The 15,497-nt window shown below is 29.2% G+C and overlaps 2 protein-coding genes across 2 annotated transcripts; both read left to right on the top strand.

Annotated features, from left to right (window-relative positions):
- The first annotated feature begins 2,909 nt into the window (after positions 1 to 2,909).
- On the top strand, positions 2,910 to 4,991 carry LOC113854249. Its single transcript, XM_027485152.1, has one exon. The coding sequence runs from the start codon at positions 2,910 to 2,912 to the stop codon at positions 4,989 to 4,991; it is 2,082 nt and encodes a 693-aa protein (XP_027340953.1).
- Positions 4,992 to 8,173: 3,182 nt separating this feature from the next.
- Positions 8,174 to 10,761, top strand: LOC113856599 (double-stranded RNA-binding protein 1-like). The gene is made up of 4 exons (XM_027488488.1): positions 8,174 to 8,418; positions 8,813 to 8,899; positions 9,616 to 9,851; positions 10,386 to 10,761. The coding sequence occupies exons 1-4, from the start codon at positions 8,211 to 8,213 to the stop codon at positions 10,683 to 10,685; spliced, it is 831 nt and encodes a 276-aa protein (XP_027344289.1). The 5' UTR covers positions 8,174 to 8,210; the 3' UTR covers positions 10,686 to 10,761.
- The last annotated feature ends 4,736 nt before the right edge of the window (positions 10,762 to 15,497 follow it).

The raw sequence follows: 15,497 nt of genomic DNA, 5'->3' as shown, positions 1-15,497 counted from the left end.
TTTATGAACTCTTAAAAGTCAGTTTCTGATATATTGTTATTTTTTTTATTAATTAATTTCAATCAAGCTTTCGGAACCACTGCACTGTATGAAACAAAAACAATAAGGATTTACCTTTTCTAAGTAAGTATTTATATGAAAAAAAAATAAGAAATTAAAATAAATCAAATTTCTTTAATAAATTTAAATTAAATTAATCTTATCTACTTTTTAAAGATGTTCTTTTATTCAACTTCTCTAAAAAAACAAGGTACATAAGTTGATTTTTTATTTTTTTTTTGTGTAATATAAGTTAATTTTTAGTCATGAGAAAAATTTCATTAATTTTATTTCCTATTTTGTTCTTGTAAAAGTGTTTCTATAAAATTGAGGCAGTGTGTGGTAGGAAAATTTAAGACCTCATTATTTCTTCAAAAAGGATAACGTTTAAAGTGTTATATATGTCCTTAACAACATAGGTTCAATTGGATTGATCTGCCTAACTCGTCCAAATTGGGGTGACGAATTGAAATTTTAAATTCAAATATTTGCTTTGACTCACATCTCCTTAACCTGCATTTTAAAACGGATTAGGCAAAAGTAAAATAGGTTAATTTGTCAGCTTAACTATTTTTTAAAATTTAATAAAAAATATTCTTTATATTTTTTATATGTATAAATTTAATCACTATTAAAGTTAAATCTTAATATCAATAAAATTAGTTATTTATGTAAATTAAAATATTATATATATACATTCTTCGTTTAATTTATATGATTTTAATTATTTTTAATCTTTAATTTGCTAACCCAACAATCCACTAATACAATGGGATGGATTGATCTATTTTATCATCCTTAAAGATTGGCCACTGCTGATAAGCTGAATTGCACATCTAATGTTTACACTCTAATCCACTGTTGATATAATGCTTTTCTGCTATGTTGGGGAGGAGAATTTTTTTCATCATCATTCATATGTTTGGAGAGGTTTTTTCTTTACTAAAATAGTTTTCTTTTGTATTTCTTTTCCCATTATAAAAGTTGAAAAAAAAAACTCTTTTAATTAATTTTGACTTAATTAAATTTGTTTATCCTACAAATTTTATATTTTTCTCAATTATTTTTTATTTTTAAATACTTTTAAATAAATGTCTGATAAAATAGTTTTTTTTTCACTTTTTTCCCTATTTATCTCTTTAAATATCACAAGTTTTTCATGTAGTTCATCATTATAGGATCAAATGAAAAGCTCGTCATATACAGGGTTGAAATGAGAAATATGTGATATTTAGACGAACTAAATAAAAAAATTAAATATTAAAAAGGAATAAATAAAAATAAATACTACAAGAAAAACATTTGATGAAAAAAATAATATGGACTCATTTCAAAATTAAAAATAAATAAATAAAAAATTATAATTTTTTGGAGTCTTAAATTAAACCATTAACTTTACAAAAGATCTACTTGGTGAAACTTCTTTTTTTGTTAATAAAAAACCAAAAATAAATTTTCTATTTTAATCGCAGACAAAAAGACAAAACTCTAATCTTTTTTATTCTATTAGAAAAGATAGGAAATAAAAATAGATCAAACTCTATCCTTAAAAAATGACACCTCTTTAGTTTCAATTTTTATTATTGTAAATTTCAAACTGTAATTTCCTAAATTATTTTTTCTTACGTTTTATAATTTTTAATAAAATTCTTACCTTTTATACTTTACATAAACAAATATGTATATTTATTTACATTTGAGGATTTTCCTTGTTGCCTTTATACTATTATATGTACAAAATTTCTCTTAATAGTATGGATTTTTTTTAGAGGAAAAAAAACATTAGGATGGCAACAAATAAAAGCACAGAGAACGATTTGTTTCAATTCTAGTCATTCATCAGAGACGTTAGTTTTTTGTTGAAATATTTTCATGAAACAAAGGTTACTTTCCGTTTTCTCTCACCTTAACACAAATCCACTGTGTAATAATTCTTTTTAGATTTTATTTATATAATTTCTTTGTATATAAATTTACAATAAAATGAAAGATAAAAAAAAAAAAAAAAGATGTATATGATATGATTATGTGACAAAGAAAGAGATAGGGAAAAAAATGAATAAGTTTAACTATTTTTAATCTCTCAAAAATTTAAACTCTTTATTTGATTTTTTATTTTTAATTTTTTTAATAAGTCATTCATAACATTTTTTTTCTTTATTAGACAGTCTCCTTATGTGTTTAATCTTTCAAATAATACCTCTAAATATCATTAAATTTTTTATTTAATTCCCTAAAATATTACTAGTTTTTTTGTATTTAAACCTCGTAAATGTCATGAATTTTTCATTTAGTCCCATAAAGTGAGAAAAAAACACAAAATATTTAAAAGGGTCAAATTAAAAATGAATGAAAGAAAACATTTTTAATAAAAATATTTTTTAAGGACTTGTTTAAAAAAATTAAAATATGGACCAAATAAGAAAACAATATAAATTTTTAAGAGACAAAACTTAATTAAGCGAAAATAACATGTTTTTAAGAGACTTATTTAAAAAAATAAAAAGTAAAGACCAAATAAAAAATATGAATTTTTATGGGAAAAAGATAAGTCAAAAAACGTCACGGTGTTATTATATTATTGTATAAATAATATAAATAATATAATTATTGCTGTGAGAGTGCTGTTTGTTGAGTTGCAGAGTGCAAAATAGCATAACGCGTCCGTTTTCTTGCCGCGTTACCCATTTTGGAGTGATGTTAACACAGTGACAATGTGAAGTTCTAACAAAGTAACCAATTTTGGAAAATTGGGTTCATTAAGCTATCAACACGATTTTATCACACATGCACATTGTTATCCATATATTTTCTAGTTGAACAACCAAGCACTTCAGTTTTTGTGTCAAATTTGCAATATGAATGAATCAATGGAGAGCATCATGGAGGTGAGGGAAGATTGCATGCTTTCACCTGTTGGTGATAGTGAACCAACTTTGAGAATTGCCCATTTTCTGAAACCCATTTCAAATTCCATTGATGGATCAGTTTCTGAGACTCTGTCATCTTCTGTAACTGTGCCACCTGTGTTTGAACCGAAGGAGTGGCCGTTGGTGATCCATTTCAACGGGTGGCGCCACCCTAAGACGAAATGGTTTGAATGGGTGGATACCCTTCAAGTCAAGTATGAATCAGTGTGGAAAAAAGTTGGTATCTTTGAAGCCATTATGTGTAGCACAAAGTGCCACATAGTGAAAAATCAAAACTTGGCTATTGGGGTTGCAGAGAAGTGGTGTTCTAAGACGAATAGCTTTTTGTTTCCTTGGGGTGAGGCAACAATCACGTTGGAGGATATGATGGTGTTGGGGGGTTACCCTATTGTTGGTGAACCTGTGTTCACCCCACTTCAAAGCCAGGAAATGAGAGAGGTGGAGAAAAAATTGGTTCTTGCAAGACGGGAACCTTGGAGGAGCAGAAAAGGTAAGGCTACTACAACTGCATGGATGGATATTTTTTTCAATAGTGGGAGTGAAATTGAACATGAAGCATTTCTTGCAACTTGGTTGTCAATGTTTGTTTTTTCTCACAATGGCTTGATAAATAAGTTTGTGTTCCCTATTGCCATTCACCTTGCTAGAGGGAATTCCATTGCTTTGGCACCAGCAGTTTTGGCTTGCATTTATAAGGATTTGAGTTTGTTGAAGAAAACAATAGTTGGTTTGACAAAACCTCATGTAGTGGATGATAAATTGCAATTGGAGGTGACTCTTCAATCACCCTTTTACTTGGTTCAAATTTGGGTGTGGGAGAGGTTCAAAAATTTGCAACCACAGCCCAAGTTGATCAACCATGAAGACCCTATATTGTTTAGGTGGCATGAAGTTAAGGCCTTGAAAATTCACAATGTGAGATTTGAACTAGACTCTGCTATGGAGGATTTTCTTTGGCGCCCTTATGTTAAATATGCTGGCAAGTGCAGGATGTTTTATCCAGAACACGAAACTTGTGTACCGTTTGGGACAGATTTGGATAAAGAGATAGTCTCTTTTGTTACATGCTTGAGAGTTTCTGAGCTTGTTGGAATGGAGTCCATTACAAAGCAGTACCTTCCTCACAGAGTTGCTATGCAATTTGGAATGGATCAAGATGTTCCAGGTTCTGTGCCTCGATTCAATGGGAGTAGAGCCATTGCTTGGGCAAATTACTGCAGGCCTATATCTGATAGGGATTTGTATTTTCCATCAAGGCTTTTTGAGGCAGATGTTACTACTCGTTATGCAAAGTGGTGGAAGCAATCAGTATTGGCTCATCAGGATTTCGCCAAGAATATTGTGCGTCGAAAGAGAAGTGCAAGGTCATCAAATCACAGGCCTCGTGTATCAAAAGCAAACAAAAGTGGTAATGATGCTGATGTTCCACCTGGTTTTCCTCCTAAACTTGTTAGAAGAACTGTGTTTTTTGGAAAACCTTGTGATGATGTTTCGGATGCTAGGAAAGGTGAAAATGATGCTGATGTACTTGCTGGTTTGGAAACTGTTCCTTCTGGAAATTCTGTTCAAGATGGTTTGATTGCTAATGAAAATATTGATGCATATGTTCCAACAAGTTTTTCTCCAAAAGATGACACTTTGACTCCTTGCATTTCTGTTGAGAATTTTAAGCCTGTCTTGGATGAAAGTAAATGTGGTGGCATGACTCACTGTTTAGTCAAAGTGAAAACTGATCAATGTAAAAATTTGTCCAACCAAAGTTCTTCAGCCTCTACTGCAGATTATGGAGATGTTGAAAGGATATTACCACTGACAAAAGCAGTTGTAAAAGATGTCATTGAACCTACAATAGAGGGTTTGGAGGAAGATTTTGAAGATGCAAATGGGAGCAAAGAATCAAAGCTATTTGGGACTCAAAGTGAAAGTGGATATGGAATAAAATTAAAGGAACTTGAAGAGAGAATCAGCAGACTCGAGACAATGGTTACAAAACTAAAGAGAGCAAGGTTTGGTCATAGTTGAAAAAACTACTAGCTTAGCAAACTAAAACCTTACCACTTGTAAACATGTGTTACTTATTTCATATACTAACAGAAAAACATGCTCTTTCAGGATCATAGTGCTGGTACATTGTTTTGGTTTCCCTGCATTACTTAAAAACATGTTTACCAATTGGCAGTTAATTTGTAGAAACATAGCTAGCTATTAAGATCTTTGCTCGTGTAGGTATGAGGAATGCTAGTAACACTTTTTCTGCATCCTTTATTATTGAGAGGAATTCATGTGAAACCAACTAAGCACGTGATTGAATACTCTGCTTCAATTCAAATGTGGGTTTGTAATTTTGAACCAGATTTAGGCGGATTTTTAGTTTGTTTAGTTCTACTCATCCCCCTCTTTCAAGCAGGATTTTGCAAAAATCTATACTTGGAGGAAGCAAAGAGCTCATTGCTTTTGTAGTGAGTTGGTCAAATTTAATGCTTCTCAATTGTAATTTTTCTTCTCATTCCCATTTTCTCCTCCTTCTCACATTGGCTTCTTATGTCTGTGGCTTCTCATGTTTTCATTTCTGATTATATAGGTGTTTTCCTTTGTCTTCTCTCACTTCTGGGTTCTTTAAATCTGAAATTTTCCCTTCACTAGATTTTGATATGCGGCTTTGTATATTGATCATCTAAAAAAAATGGCTTCTTGTTCAGATCAAGAAGAACCTTGTTCTTAAGAATGCAACCTAGGTTTGAAGAATCTATGTATTGAGTCTGGAAGGTGAAAGTTAAGTCTGTTGGTAACGGGAGAGTTCTTGTTAAAATAACCAATGGCAGTGCCATGGTAGATTTTACAGATTCTAAAAGGTATCTATTCGTTGCACACTGTTAAAATATACAATGTGGGGTAATTGTACTCTTTCCATGTTAAAATGTCTCTTAACTGTATTCATTACTGATACTGATTAGAAAACCAGACATGATGTATGACCTGATCAGAAAATTTGCGCATCCAATATCAATGACATTGGTTGTGAATAAGCATGGATTTTGTGCATCCAATTGTCAAATTAAGCATGTTTCTTATCCTTCTCAAACAGTTTCCTGCTTTCCTCTTCTCTTTTTCTGTTAAGTTAATCACATTAGGAGCTTTGATTGTGATGGCCATAACAAGGCTCAAAATCTACACTCCTTTCAGAACATAAAATCTTTGCAGGTCTAGAAATGTTGTTAGTGCACCTTAAAGGGCCTTGTGGCTTTAATGCTAAATTATGAAGTTAATATGATAAATGTATAATGCTAGGTTTTCAGTTGAGAACGTATTTCAACAAATATAGAATTAGGACTTTGAATTCATGTTAAGTATCTATACTTAGTTCACACACATTTGTTTTGCTTCAATTTCATTTATAATTTAAAAGATTAACATTAAATTATGAAATTCTTACCTTTTTAAAATAATTTTATGGTTAAAAGTGGTTTTCATACATACAACCTAAACTACATTCATTTTATCAAAATTAATTTTGAGATAAAAGTATACAAGATAAATTATATTGCTATAAACCCAATTTTGTCAAGTTAATTCAAATTCGAGTTGTTAATTCAATTTCAAAGATGCATTAAATCATGATAGGCCTACTCCTTATTTAGCTATACTAAATTACATATTCCATAGTTTTGAAATTTTGTTGTCCTTCTTTTTCTTTTTCTTTTTTTTTTTTTTTTTTTTTGGAAGGTTCGAAGGTGACCAAGAAGAAACATGCAATGAGTGGTCTTAAGGTTATATGTGAAAAGTACAAAAATTATATTTGTATTATATTTTATTTTTAAAAATAAAAATATTTTTTTAAAAGGGAAAAACATGTTCTAATTCTCTCTAGAATTTTTCTAAAAACTTACTTTTTGCACTAATCTTATTAATCAATATTCCTAAAATATTAATTAAAAATTATATAATAAATGCAACGTCAAAAGAAAAAATATTAGTAATACATTTTCTAGCACTTTTTAAATTTTAAAAATTTTGAATTATAAAAATTATTTATTTTATTTTGATTTTAGGAAAAATAAAATATATCTTCTTTTTTTCAAAATTCTAATACAGAACTCACATGTCTTCTATTTAGTGTGAAATTTAGAGAGAGAAAATATTAATAATACATTTTTTAGTATATTTTTAGAATATATGTTTTAGTATTGACTAAAATTTATTAAAAATATTAATTAAAAATAAAAAAATACGTAATTTTTTTTTGTAATTTTTCAACAAATGTTAATCAAAGTGAGATGTTTTAAGAAGAGGACCGTAAAAATTGCGTTTGTTATCATTATGACGGCACAAAAATCAAAGAAATTTGAAACCAAAAGTGGCTTCGAATTCAACGTCAAAAGGGGACCATAAATTCCACATGATTTACACAAATGCCACAAACAAGAGCGCAAACAACAAAGCGAAGAAGTCTTCATAAACAGTGCGTTAGCCACGTGGATTAATAAATAATAGTAACCTTTTATTAAAAGTTATATTGATTTAATTTTTTTAACTTAAAAATAAGTAACTGAAAATATAAATTTTTATTAGAAAAAATATTTTTTATCTTAAGAATAAAAAAATACAATAAATATTATGTATTTTAATAAAATATACTATTTATAGGTATTTAAATTCAGTTTTAAAAGTTAAAATTAATAAAACTAAATATCACTTTAAGATATATTGAAAATTATAAAAATAGCATATTCTTAGTTTTATAATAAAATATTTTATTTTTGAATTTTTAACCTATAACTAAAATTACTTTGTTATCATTTTAAAGGGAAAAAAAAGTGACTAAAAGTAACAAATACTTTGCAACACATTCAATTTTCCTAAACCGCTCTCCTTCATGCGGGAAGTGTTGTGTGGTTCTGAATCCTTCACACGGTAAGTATTTTTCTTCATTGAATCCAGACTCAGCCACAGTATAGATAACCATATATTAAAAAACACATGAGAACAATTAATCTTATCATATAATCATATATTAATTTTATTTAAAAAGTTGATCTAATCATTTATATGATCAAATAACAATGCTTAGATATATTATAAGGTGCATGAAAGAAGAGTTAAACGAGCATATAATTATGTATATGATCAAATAACAATGCTTAGACGTTTGATATTGATTTTACTTAAAATTAATCTAATCATTTACATTAGTTCTTCTCACATATATATTATTTGGTGAGTGTTGTGGGTGTAAAGGTGAAAATGTACAAGACAAAGTTGCAAGAGTTTTGCCACAAGAGAAGGTGGGGTTTGCCTAGGTACTCTGCTATGAAAGATGGACCAGATCACATGCCAAGCTTTAAGGCTTCTGTTTTTGTTAATGGTGTCACCTTTACTTCTGGTGCCTTTAGTTCCTCTAAAGAAGCACATAACCAAGCTGCCATGCATGCTTTTCTCAGCTTCTCTTCAGGTACCCCAGTTCTTTCCCTTTTTGAGTTGTGTTTTTATCCATGGAAATTATTGTTTTGTGAAATGAGTTGTGTTTGACTCCTTGAATTGTTGATAACTTTTTGTCCTTGGATTAGTATTGGTAATGACATTTTCTGGTATGAAATTTAGCATCATGTCCTATATTGTAGAATCTCAATATTTCAATCAGTTTTGTTAAAAAGCTTTCATGTATAGCTTCCCTTCTTACTATTATGCCTTGAATGACAGAACAATGCAAAAAACAGAATGATGGTAGGAACTAGTAATGTTAAATCACGATCATATCATATGGTAGAAGTTGTGGCACTATATTTGTACAATTGTGCTCCAATTAATATTTGTGCTTTATGATTGTTTAGACTCTTTAATGCCAGCTACTGAACAGGATACAAAAGAGCAAATTGGACAGGTGAAACCTCAGGATATTCCAATTCCAGCACGATCTTCATCCATTATAGATGGTGAAGAAATTCCTCCCTCCTTACTTTTGAACTTGTTTTCTAAGCTTTGCTATATCTTATACCTTGTCAACAAAATTCAGATGATTTCAATTTAGTTCTCTACATATATCAGTAAAGAAAATTAACACTTTTAATTTCTTTCTAGTTCCATTTCTAAAGTACAACAATATTCATCAAACCCTCCAAACACCAGATTGCTTTCTCTTGTCAGTAGAATATAATCTTCGTAGCTGTCTAGAATCACTCTAGGCATGTAAAATGCTACAAGGTGTTCATATGCATCCCAGTTCATTTTGGAAATTGCAATTCTACTCACATTTCACTATTGTACTTTGTACTTATTTAAGTTCAAGTTAAATCTATTCTTTCTAAGTCCTAACAATATATTGGTAAAGTTGTCTCTGGATGTTCTTCTCTCTGTAAACATCAAAAGTGTACAATGCTTCTATGTCCATGTGAGTATTTCTTCTGCAATTCGCTTATGATTGTTCAATTTCTAGCATGTCAAAGGTTATTATCGTCTTTGTTTACCATACAAACACATTCCCCATTTTTTCAGAGCCATAAACTGTGACAACAATTTTTACATATACAAAGCAACTAACTACATATGAACATAGTATAATACATTGTTCTAGTGAATCTTTAGAAACATTGTCAAATTACTTTCATGTAATTCACTGTTGTATTTCACATTCATCAACCCATTCCTTCAGATATGGATCGTTTGTGCAAAAATCGCCTGCAGAACTATGCTCAAAAGAACAATCTTGATCCACCTGCTTTTACTTGTAAAGCTGAGGGCCCGCCTCATGCCACTCACTTTAAGGCCACAGTCCTGTTTAATGGGCAATCTTTTGAAAGTCCTTCATTTTTCAATAGTTTGAAAGAGGCAGAGCAGGCTGCTGCAAAACTTGCTTTGATGTCATTGTCACTTGATCTCTTTAAGAAGGCAAGTATCCTAATAATTTTTTTTTTCCTGGTTCCTATTTGGATTCTTTATGATCATCAAATTGATAGCTAGGTGTAGAGGGTTAAAGAAAATTTCTTATGACTGCAGAGGGTTCAAGTGCCAAAAAAGGGTTGCTAAAGTGGTTATATAGAAGTTTCATCTAGCATTAGTTAAGTTAGCATCCTAGTTCTCAAACTAAATGTTTATATGCTAATTATTTGATGTTTTCCAGGAAATATGTAGAATGCAACAATAAGTTTCTTTTCTTATCTTTTATAGAATATTTATATATAAGATTTTTCAGTTAAGAATAGTTTTTGAATCTTTATACTACATATTATTTCAGTGTTTACTTATTATTCTGTATGAAGCAAAGTTGAGTTATAGATGAGATTTAGATTTTTAATAGATGATAATTGATAACCTGATTTATTAGTAATTTTAGATCCATTTTGTTCACAAATTTGTGGGTAATGTCGACATTAAAAAAAAAATTGTAATGAGTGAAATTGGATTTGTATCCTCCTTGTTTAGGGTGACTCTGGTCCATTCAAGACTTTACTGTTCAAATTAACTCAGAGAGAAAGCCTTTGCAAACCAACATATAAGACTATACAATCTGGTTCTCCTCATATGCCAACTTTCTTCTCTACTGTGGAAGTTGAGGGCATGGAATTTCACGGAAAAGGAGGTAGATCTAAAAAACAGGCTGAACAGGATGCTGCAAAGATTGCTTACATTGCCTTAAAAGAGTGTATGTTGATTTGTCCCTCTACAATGGCATCCATCTCCGATTTTCTTGTCATGCATAAGAACCATTTTCAGGAATTTTGATATATTGTATAAATTTGATCTCTATTCTTGTGTATCTTGAACAACTTGAAATTTTCATGTTTAGCATGATATTTTGTTAAAAATCTGTTTGTTCATAAAACTTTTGATATTATTGCATTGATGAGTTTTAAATGATGTACGAGCAGGTAAGCAACTGAGCATACATGCATGAAGATGTTGGATGAACATCCTAGACCAAATTCTACTTTTTTGTGAAGAACAAATATGAGTTTTAAAATAATTAAATCATATTTTGAAGACTTTCCACTCATTCTTTCAAATTTCTTCAAATTCCTTCTATGTACATAAATTATGACATCTGCTAGTGATCCTAAGCTGATTTAGTTAAAACAAGGTGGATTTTGCTTTGGTGCCTTAGGATGAGAAAATAATTTAAGGAAATCTATTGCTCCTTAACTATGTGTTGCATCATGTAGCAGAATATACATGAATATTAATATGTTTTGATAATATATGTCCTGCACAGGTGGAGTTAATATGTATGCTGCTTTTTCTTCCTTTCACATTGAAAATGATGCAATACAATCAATTTATAAATCAAGCATCACTAAAAGCAAGAAGAATCTCAAAGTTAACGGTTTATTTCTTTCAACTTCATTCACACCTTATCTCACTTATCAAACATTTCTTTGAATCATTATGTAACTTTTTAAAGTTGTACTTAAGACACTAACCATAGGCTATATTTATGGCTTTCTGTTCTAGTAGATGAACTTTTGGACGTAAACTTAAATGAGGTGTTACCTGCTAACGTGAAAGTCAGCAATGAAGTGCACAATCCATCTAATCTACAACGACCTGAGGAAGACATGATGAACAATAGGTGTGAATTAGTATTTAATTCTTCACCAAAATCATCACTTCTTTCACAAAGTGGTGTTTCTAAGACTCCGAAAACAAGTAGTTATCTGTTGAGTAACAGGTTCAAGGTCTATACATGTTTTCCAAATATTCCATTCCCTGAGGGAATTACATTGCTACCAATTAGTAACAATGAGTGGGTTGCAGTGAGCCTAGAATTCCCCAATGGTAAAGATCCTTGAGTTAGAGATAAACTTCATGACTTTGCTTTAAGTATAAAAAAAGAACTTAAATTTCACTTTATGTTGAGTAAAACTCTTGATGAATTATCTACAGTGTAGATATGATGCTATTAAAAATTTAAGCATGTCTTTTACAGAGTAAACACATATGGTGATACTGATGCTCATACACTATTTAGTTGACTACCATTCACACACTATTCTAACAAATGATAGCTATTTTTACAAGTTTATACGTGCACATAAAAATTTTGAGCTCAAAATTATGGATTTTCACTGTTGGGTTGGCCAAATAATAAACTGAAAGTTTATATGCGACTAAGTCTTAGTCCCAAGATTATGAACAGGTAAAAATCATATCATCTTACTAAAAAAAAATAGAATTTAAATTCATATTAAATAGCTTGCTACAAAGAAAATCTATGTTTGAGATATGCACCAATAACTCGAAACTTCATTAGCTGGAGTAGGTTTATTGCAAATCCCAGAAAAATTTTCATTGTGAGCACAGATATTGATTCCAATCCTGTTATTAGAGTTTACTGCAGAAAATGAAATTGGTAGATGCAATCTTTAGACCTTCATTTTGTACCACTGGAACCACATAATTCATCACATATCTAATTTACTTCTAAACAACTAGATGATATACATATTTGAACATACATTGAATTTTGATAAAGAGAAAGATCAATCAAATGAACATATTAGGTAATAAGTACTCAATAATATAAGAAAATCCAATTTATCTGTGACCAACTGTCATCTATTTGGACAGATCTAAAAAGACATTTAAGGGAGAAACAAAAATGTTAATAAACGTTTAACATGCACTAGATCTTTTTTATTTAAATATTATTATTAATTTAATTACCCAATAAAAAAGAGTATTTTATATATAAATTATTTAAAGTGGAGCGGCATAGACATTTTAAAGTGACAAAAGACTCCCTTCACAAGTAAAGGTGAGTTTTTTAGTTTCCTAAATTTTTCATTATTGTGAGAGAATTATATGTCATTAATCTCATCATATCTCTAAATTTAGTCCAATTTTTAGCAATGAATTAAATTTTCAAATAAAATCATAAAATAAATAATAAATATTAAAATTAAATATTAACATATAACTAAAAAAAATATAAAAAAAAACTAAATACTAAGAAGTTTTTTTACACAAATAAAATAAAAAGAAATTAATATTACATATATGCACCAAAATAAAATATTTTACACAAATGTCCTGCTTTAAATTTCATAAAAGTCGATTAAAACTAATTTCAGACACAAATACAAAAGTCGATTATAATTATTTTTGTGAAAGCTCAATGACGAAGTCGATTATATGTTACATGAGAGTCGATTATAATTGACTTTTGTGTTACAAAAGAGTCGATTATAATCGACTTCTATGTTATCCCTTTGATCTATATATATTGGCTTATAAAAAAAATTTAAATATCTTACCCAAATTAAAGAAAAATAATAATTTTAATTAAAATTTTTAATATTTTTGTATAATAATTTTATAAATTATTAAATGATATCAATATAAAAATAATATTCTAAAAGATATAAAATTAAAATTTCAAAGTACATAAAATTAAAATTCTAAAATACATAAAATTAAAATTTCAAAGTAGATAGTCCATAAAATATGTAAATCACTATTAGCATATGTGACTATGGGTAACGTATGTTGCATCTGGACTGCAAGGTGACTCCATGTTACGTCATTTGCGTGCAGATACACGTGCTAGTAGATATCAGTACCGTGATGAGGCTTATATATAAGCTGACATTCTGGCACATGATGTATAACCTGATGTAAATATAACTGTACAGCATACATCACACTAAGTATACCACCCGACACCCACATACCCCAGTCATCACTTCATATTAGGTCCTAGCCAACAGCAGTACATGGCTGGTCCTTCTCAGCACCAGTTCATACTGGGCCCTAGCCAACTATGTATGACCCTTAGCCAATATTTTATGGCAGGCTCTAGTCATCAGTTCATGTCAGATTCTAAGTTTACTCTCACTCCTATGCAACATTTTGTCATAGGTCTAGCGTAGAGTGATATTGCACGACATATCTTTCAATCCACCTTTTATGTTAGATGCTGAGGTTATGACTTGGCTAAATTCGACCAGTACAAGCATATCTATGCCACCACCAGATAATCTATATCGACCATCATCAATACATATCTAAACTCCCTCCTTTAATAGTTCAGCGGAGTAGGAGGAGCATCAAACGAATGTCCAACCGTAGGAAGCGGATGACCAATACATGCATGACCAAAGTCAACAAGAGAAGGAACATGCACATCACAGACCTACGACAAATTGTATATCGTCGTTGTGCTACAGCGAGTCACCTTGCTGGGCCCAAACGCAACAAACATGGCCCATAGTCATATATGTCGATAGTAATCTACATATTTTATAGACTATGTATTTTGAAATTCTAATTTTATGTACTTTAGAATTTTAATTTTATGTATTTTGAAATTTAAAATTTATGTCTTTTAGAATATTATTTTTATATTAATATCATTTAATAATTTATATAATTATTATACAAAAATATTAACAATTTTAATTAAAATTATTATTTTTCTTTAATTTAAGTAAGAAATTTAAAAAAATTATATAAGCCAGTATATATGAATCTTGATTCAAACTCACAAAGGGGTAACACAGAAATCGATTATAATCGACTCTCGTGTAACATAGAAGTCGATTGTTATAATCGACTTCTTCATTGAACTTTCAAAAATAATTATAATCAACTTCTGTACTCGAGTCTGAAATTAGTTTTAATCGACTTTTATTAAATTCAAATCAAAATATTTGTGTAAAATATTTTATTTCGGTGCATATATGTAATATTAATTTCTTTTTATTTTATTTGTGTAAAATACCCTCTAAGAAGGAATGAAATAGGTTACTTCAAAGCCCCACTATTTTGTATTTGTTAATGCAAAATCTTTTATTTTTAAAAGCTACTTAAATTGATTCGTATTTACGAGGATAATTCTATAAGTTTCTTTAGAATATGGTAAGGAATGAAAATAAATCAAATCACTGTCAGTAACTTGCGACCTAACTCGCATCTGGCGAAGGTCAAACCAGACCTATTTGACAAATAATAAATTAAGTCATTTTTTTAGAAAATTTATTTAGCCAAAAATATCAAATGTTAGATCATTCAAAAAGTCATTTAAACTTAACAAGTTAACTTATTTAAATAAATATAAATAATATAATGATGATAAAAATATTGTATTAAATGTTTATTATATATTTTATATGAAAAAAATAAATTAAATTATACTTTTTTTCGTAAAGTTTTAATTTAGTCCTTATTTTTTTAATTCAATTTTGTTCTTAAAATCACTTTTTGGTGTTAAAGTTTTTCTCCTAATTTTGATTCATCTTTTATTTTTTACTAATTCAAAAAATATTTTAGTGTTTGATAAAGATATAAGTACATAATGGAGATGGTTAATAATAAAAATTATAAATGTATGAGATTTGATAACGACAATAGTTTCACAATGATTGTTAAGTATTTACAATTTAAAAAAAAAGGAAAAATGGGTATTTGGTTAGAAATGAATTTTGGACAGTTAAACCAGTTTTTAGTAATAATATAACAATTTTGGATGATAAATTAACAATACAATGCATAGAATATATTTTCAAAATTTTGGTTAAATTAAAAGATAGAACAAAGTAA

Source organism: Abrus precatorius, unplaced genomic scaffold (genome assembly GCF_003935025.1).
Source record: "Abrus precatorius isolate BTA unplaced genomic scaffold, Abrus_2018 Scaffold11, whole genome shotgun sequence".
NCBI lineage: Eukaryota > Viridiplantae > Streptophyta > Magnoliopsida > Fabales > Fabaceae > Abrus > Abrus precatorius.
This window is presented reverse-complemented; position numbering and strand designations above follow the sequence as displayed.

Coding starts and splice junctions, on each gene's coding strand:
- LOC113854249 (XM_027485152.1), top strand. CDS start 2,910: ATGGAGAGCATCATGGAGGTGAGGGAAGATTGCATGCTTTCACCTGTT.
- LOC113856599 (XM_027488488.1), top strand. CDS start 8,211: ATGTACAAGACAAAGTTGCAAGAGTTTTGCCACAAGAGAAGGTGGGGT. Junction 8,419..8,812: donor TTTTCTCAGCTTCTCTTCAG/GTACCCCAGTTC, acceptor CTTTAATGCCAG/CTACTGAACAGGATACAAAA. Junction 9,852..10,385: donor CACTTGATCTCTTTAAGAAG/GCAAGTATCCTA, acceptor CTCCTTGTTTAG/GGTGACTCTGGTCCATTCAA.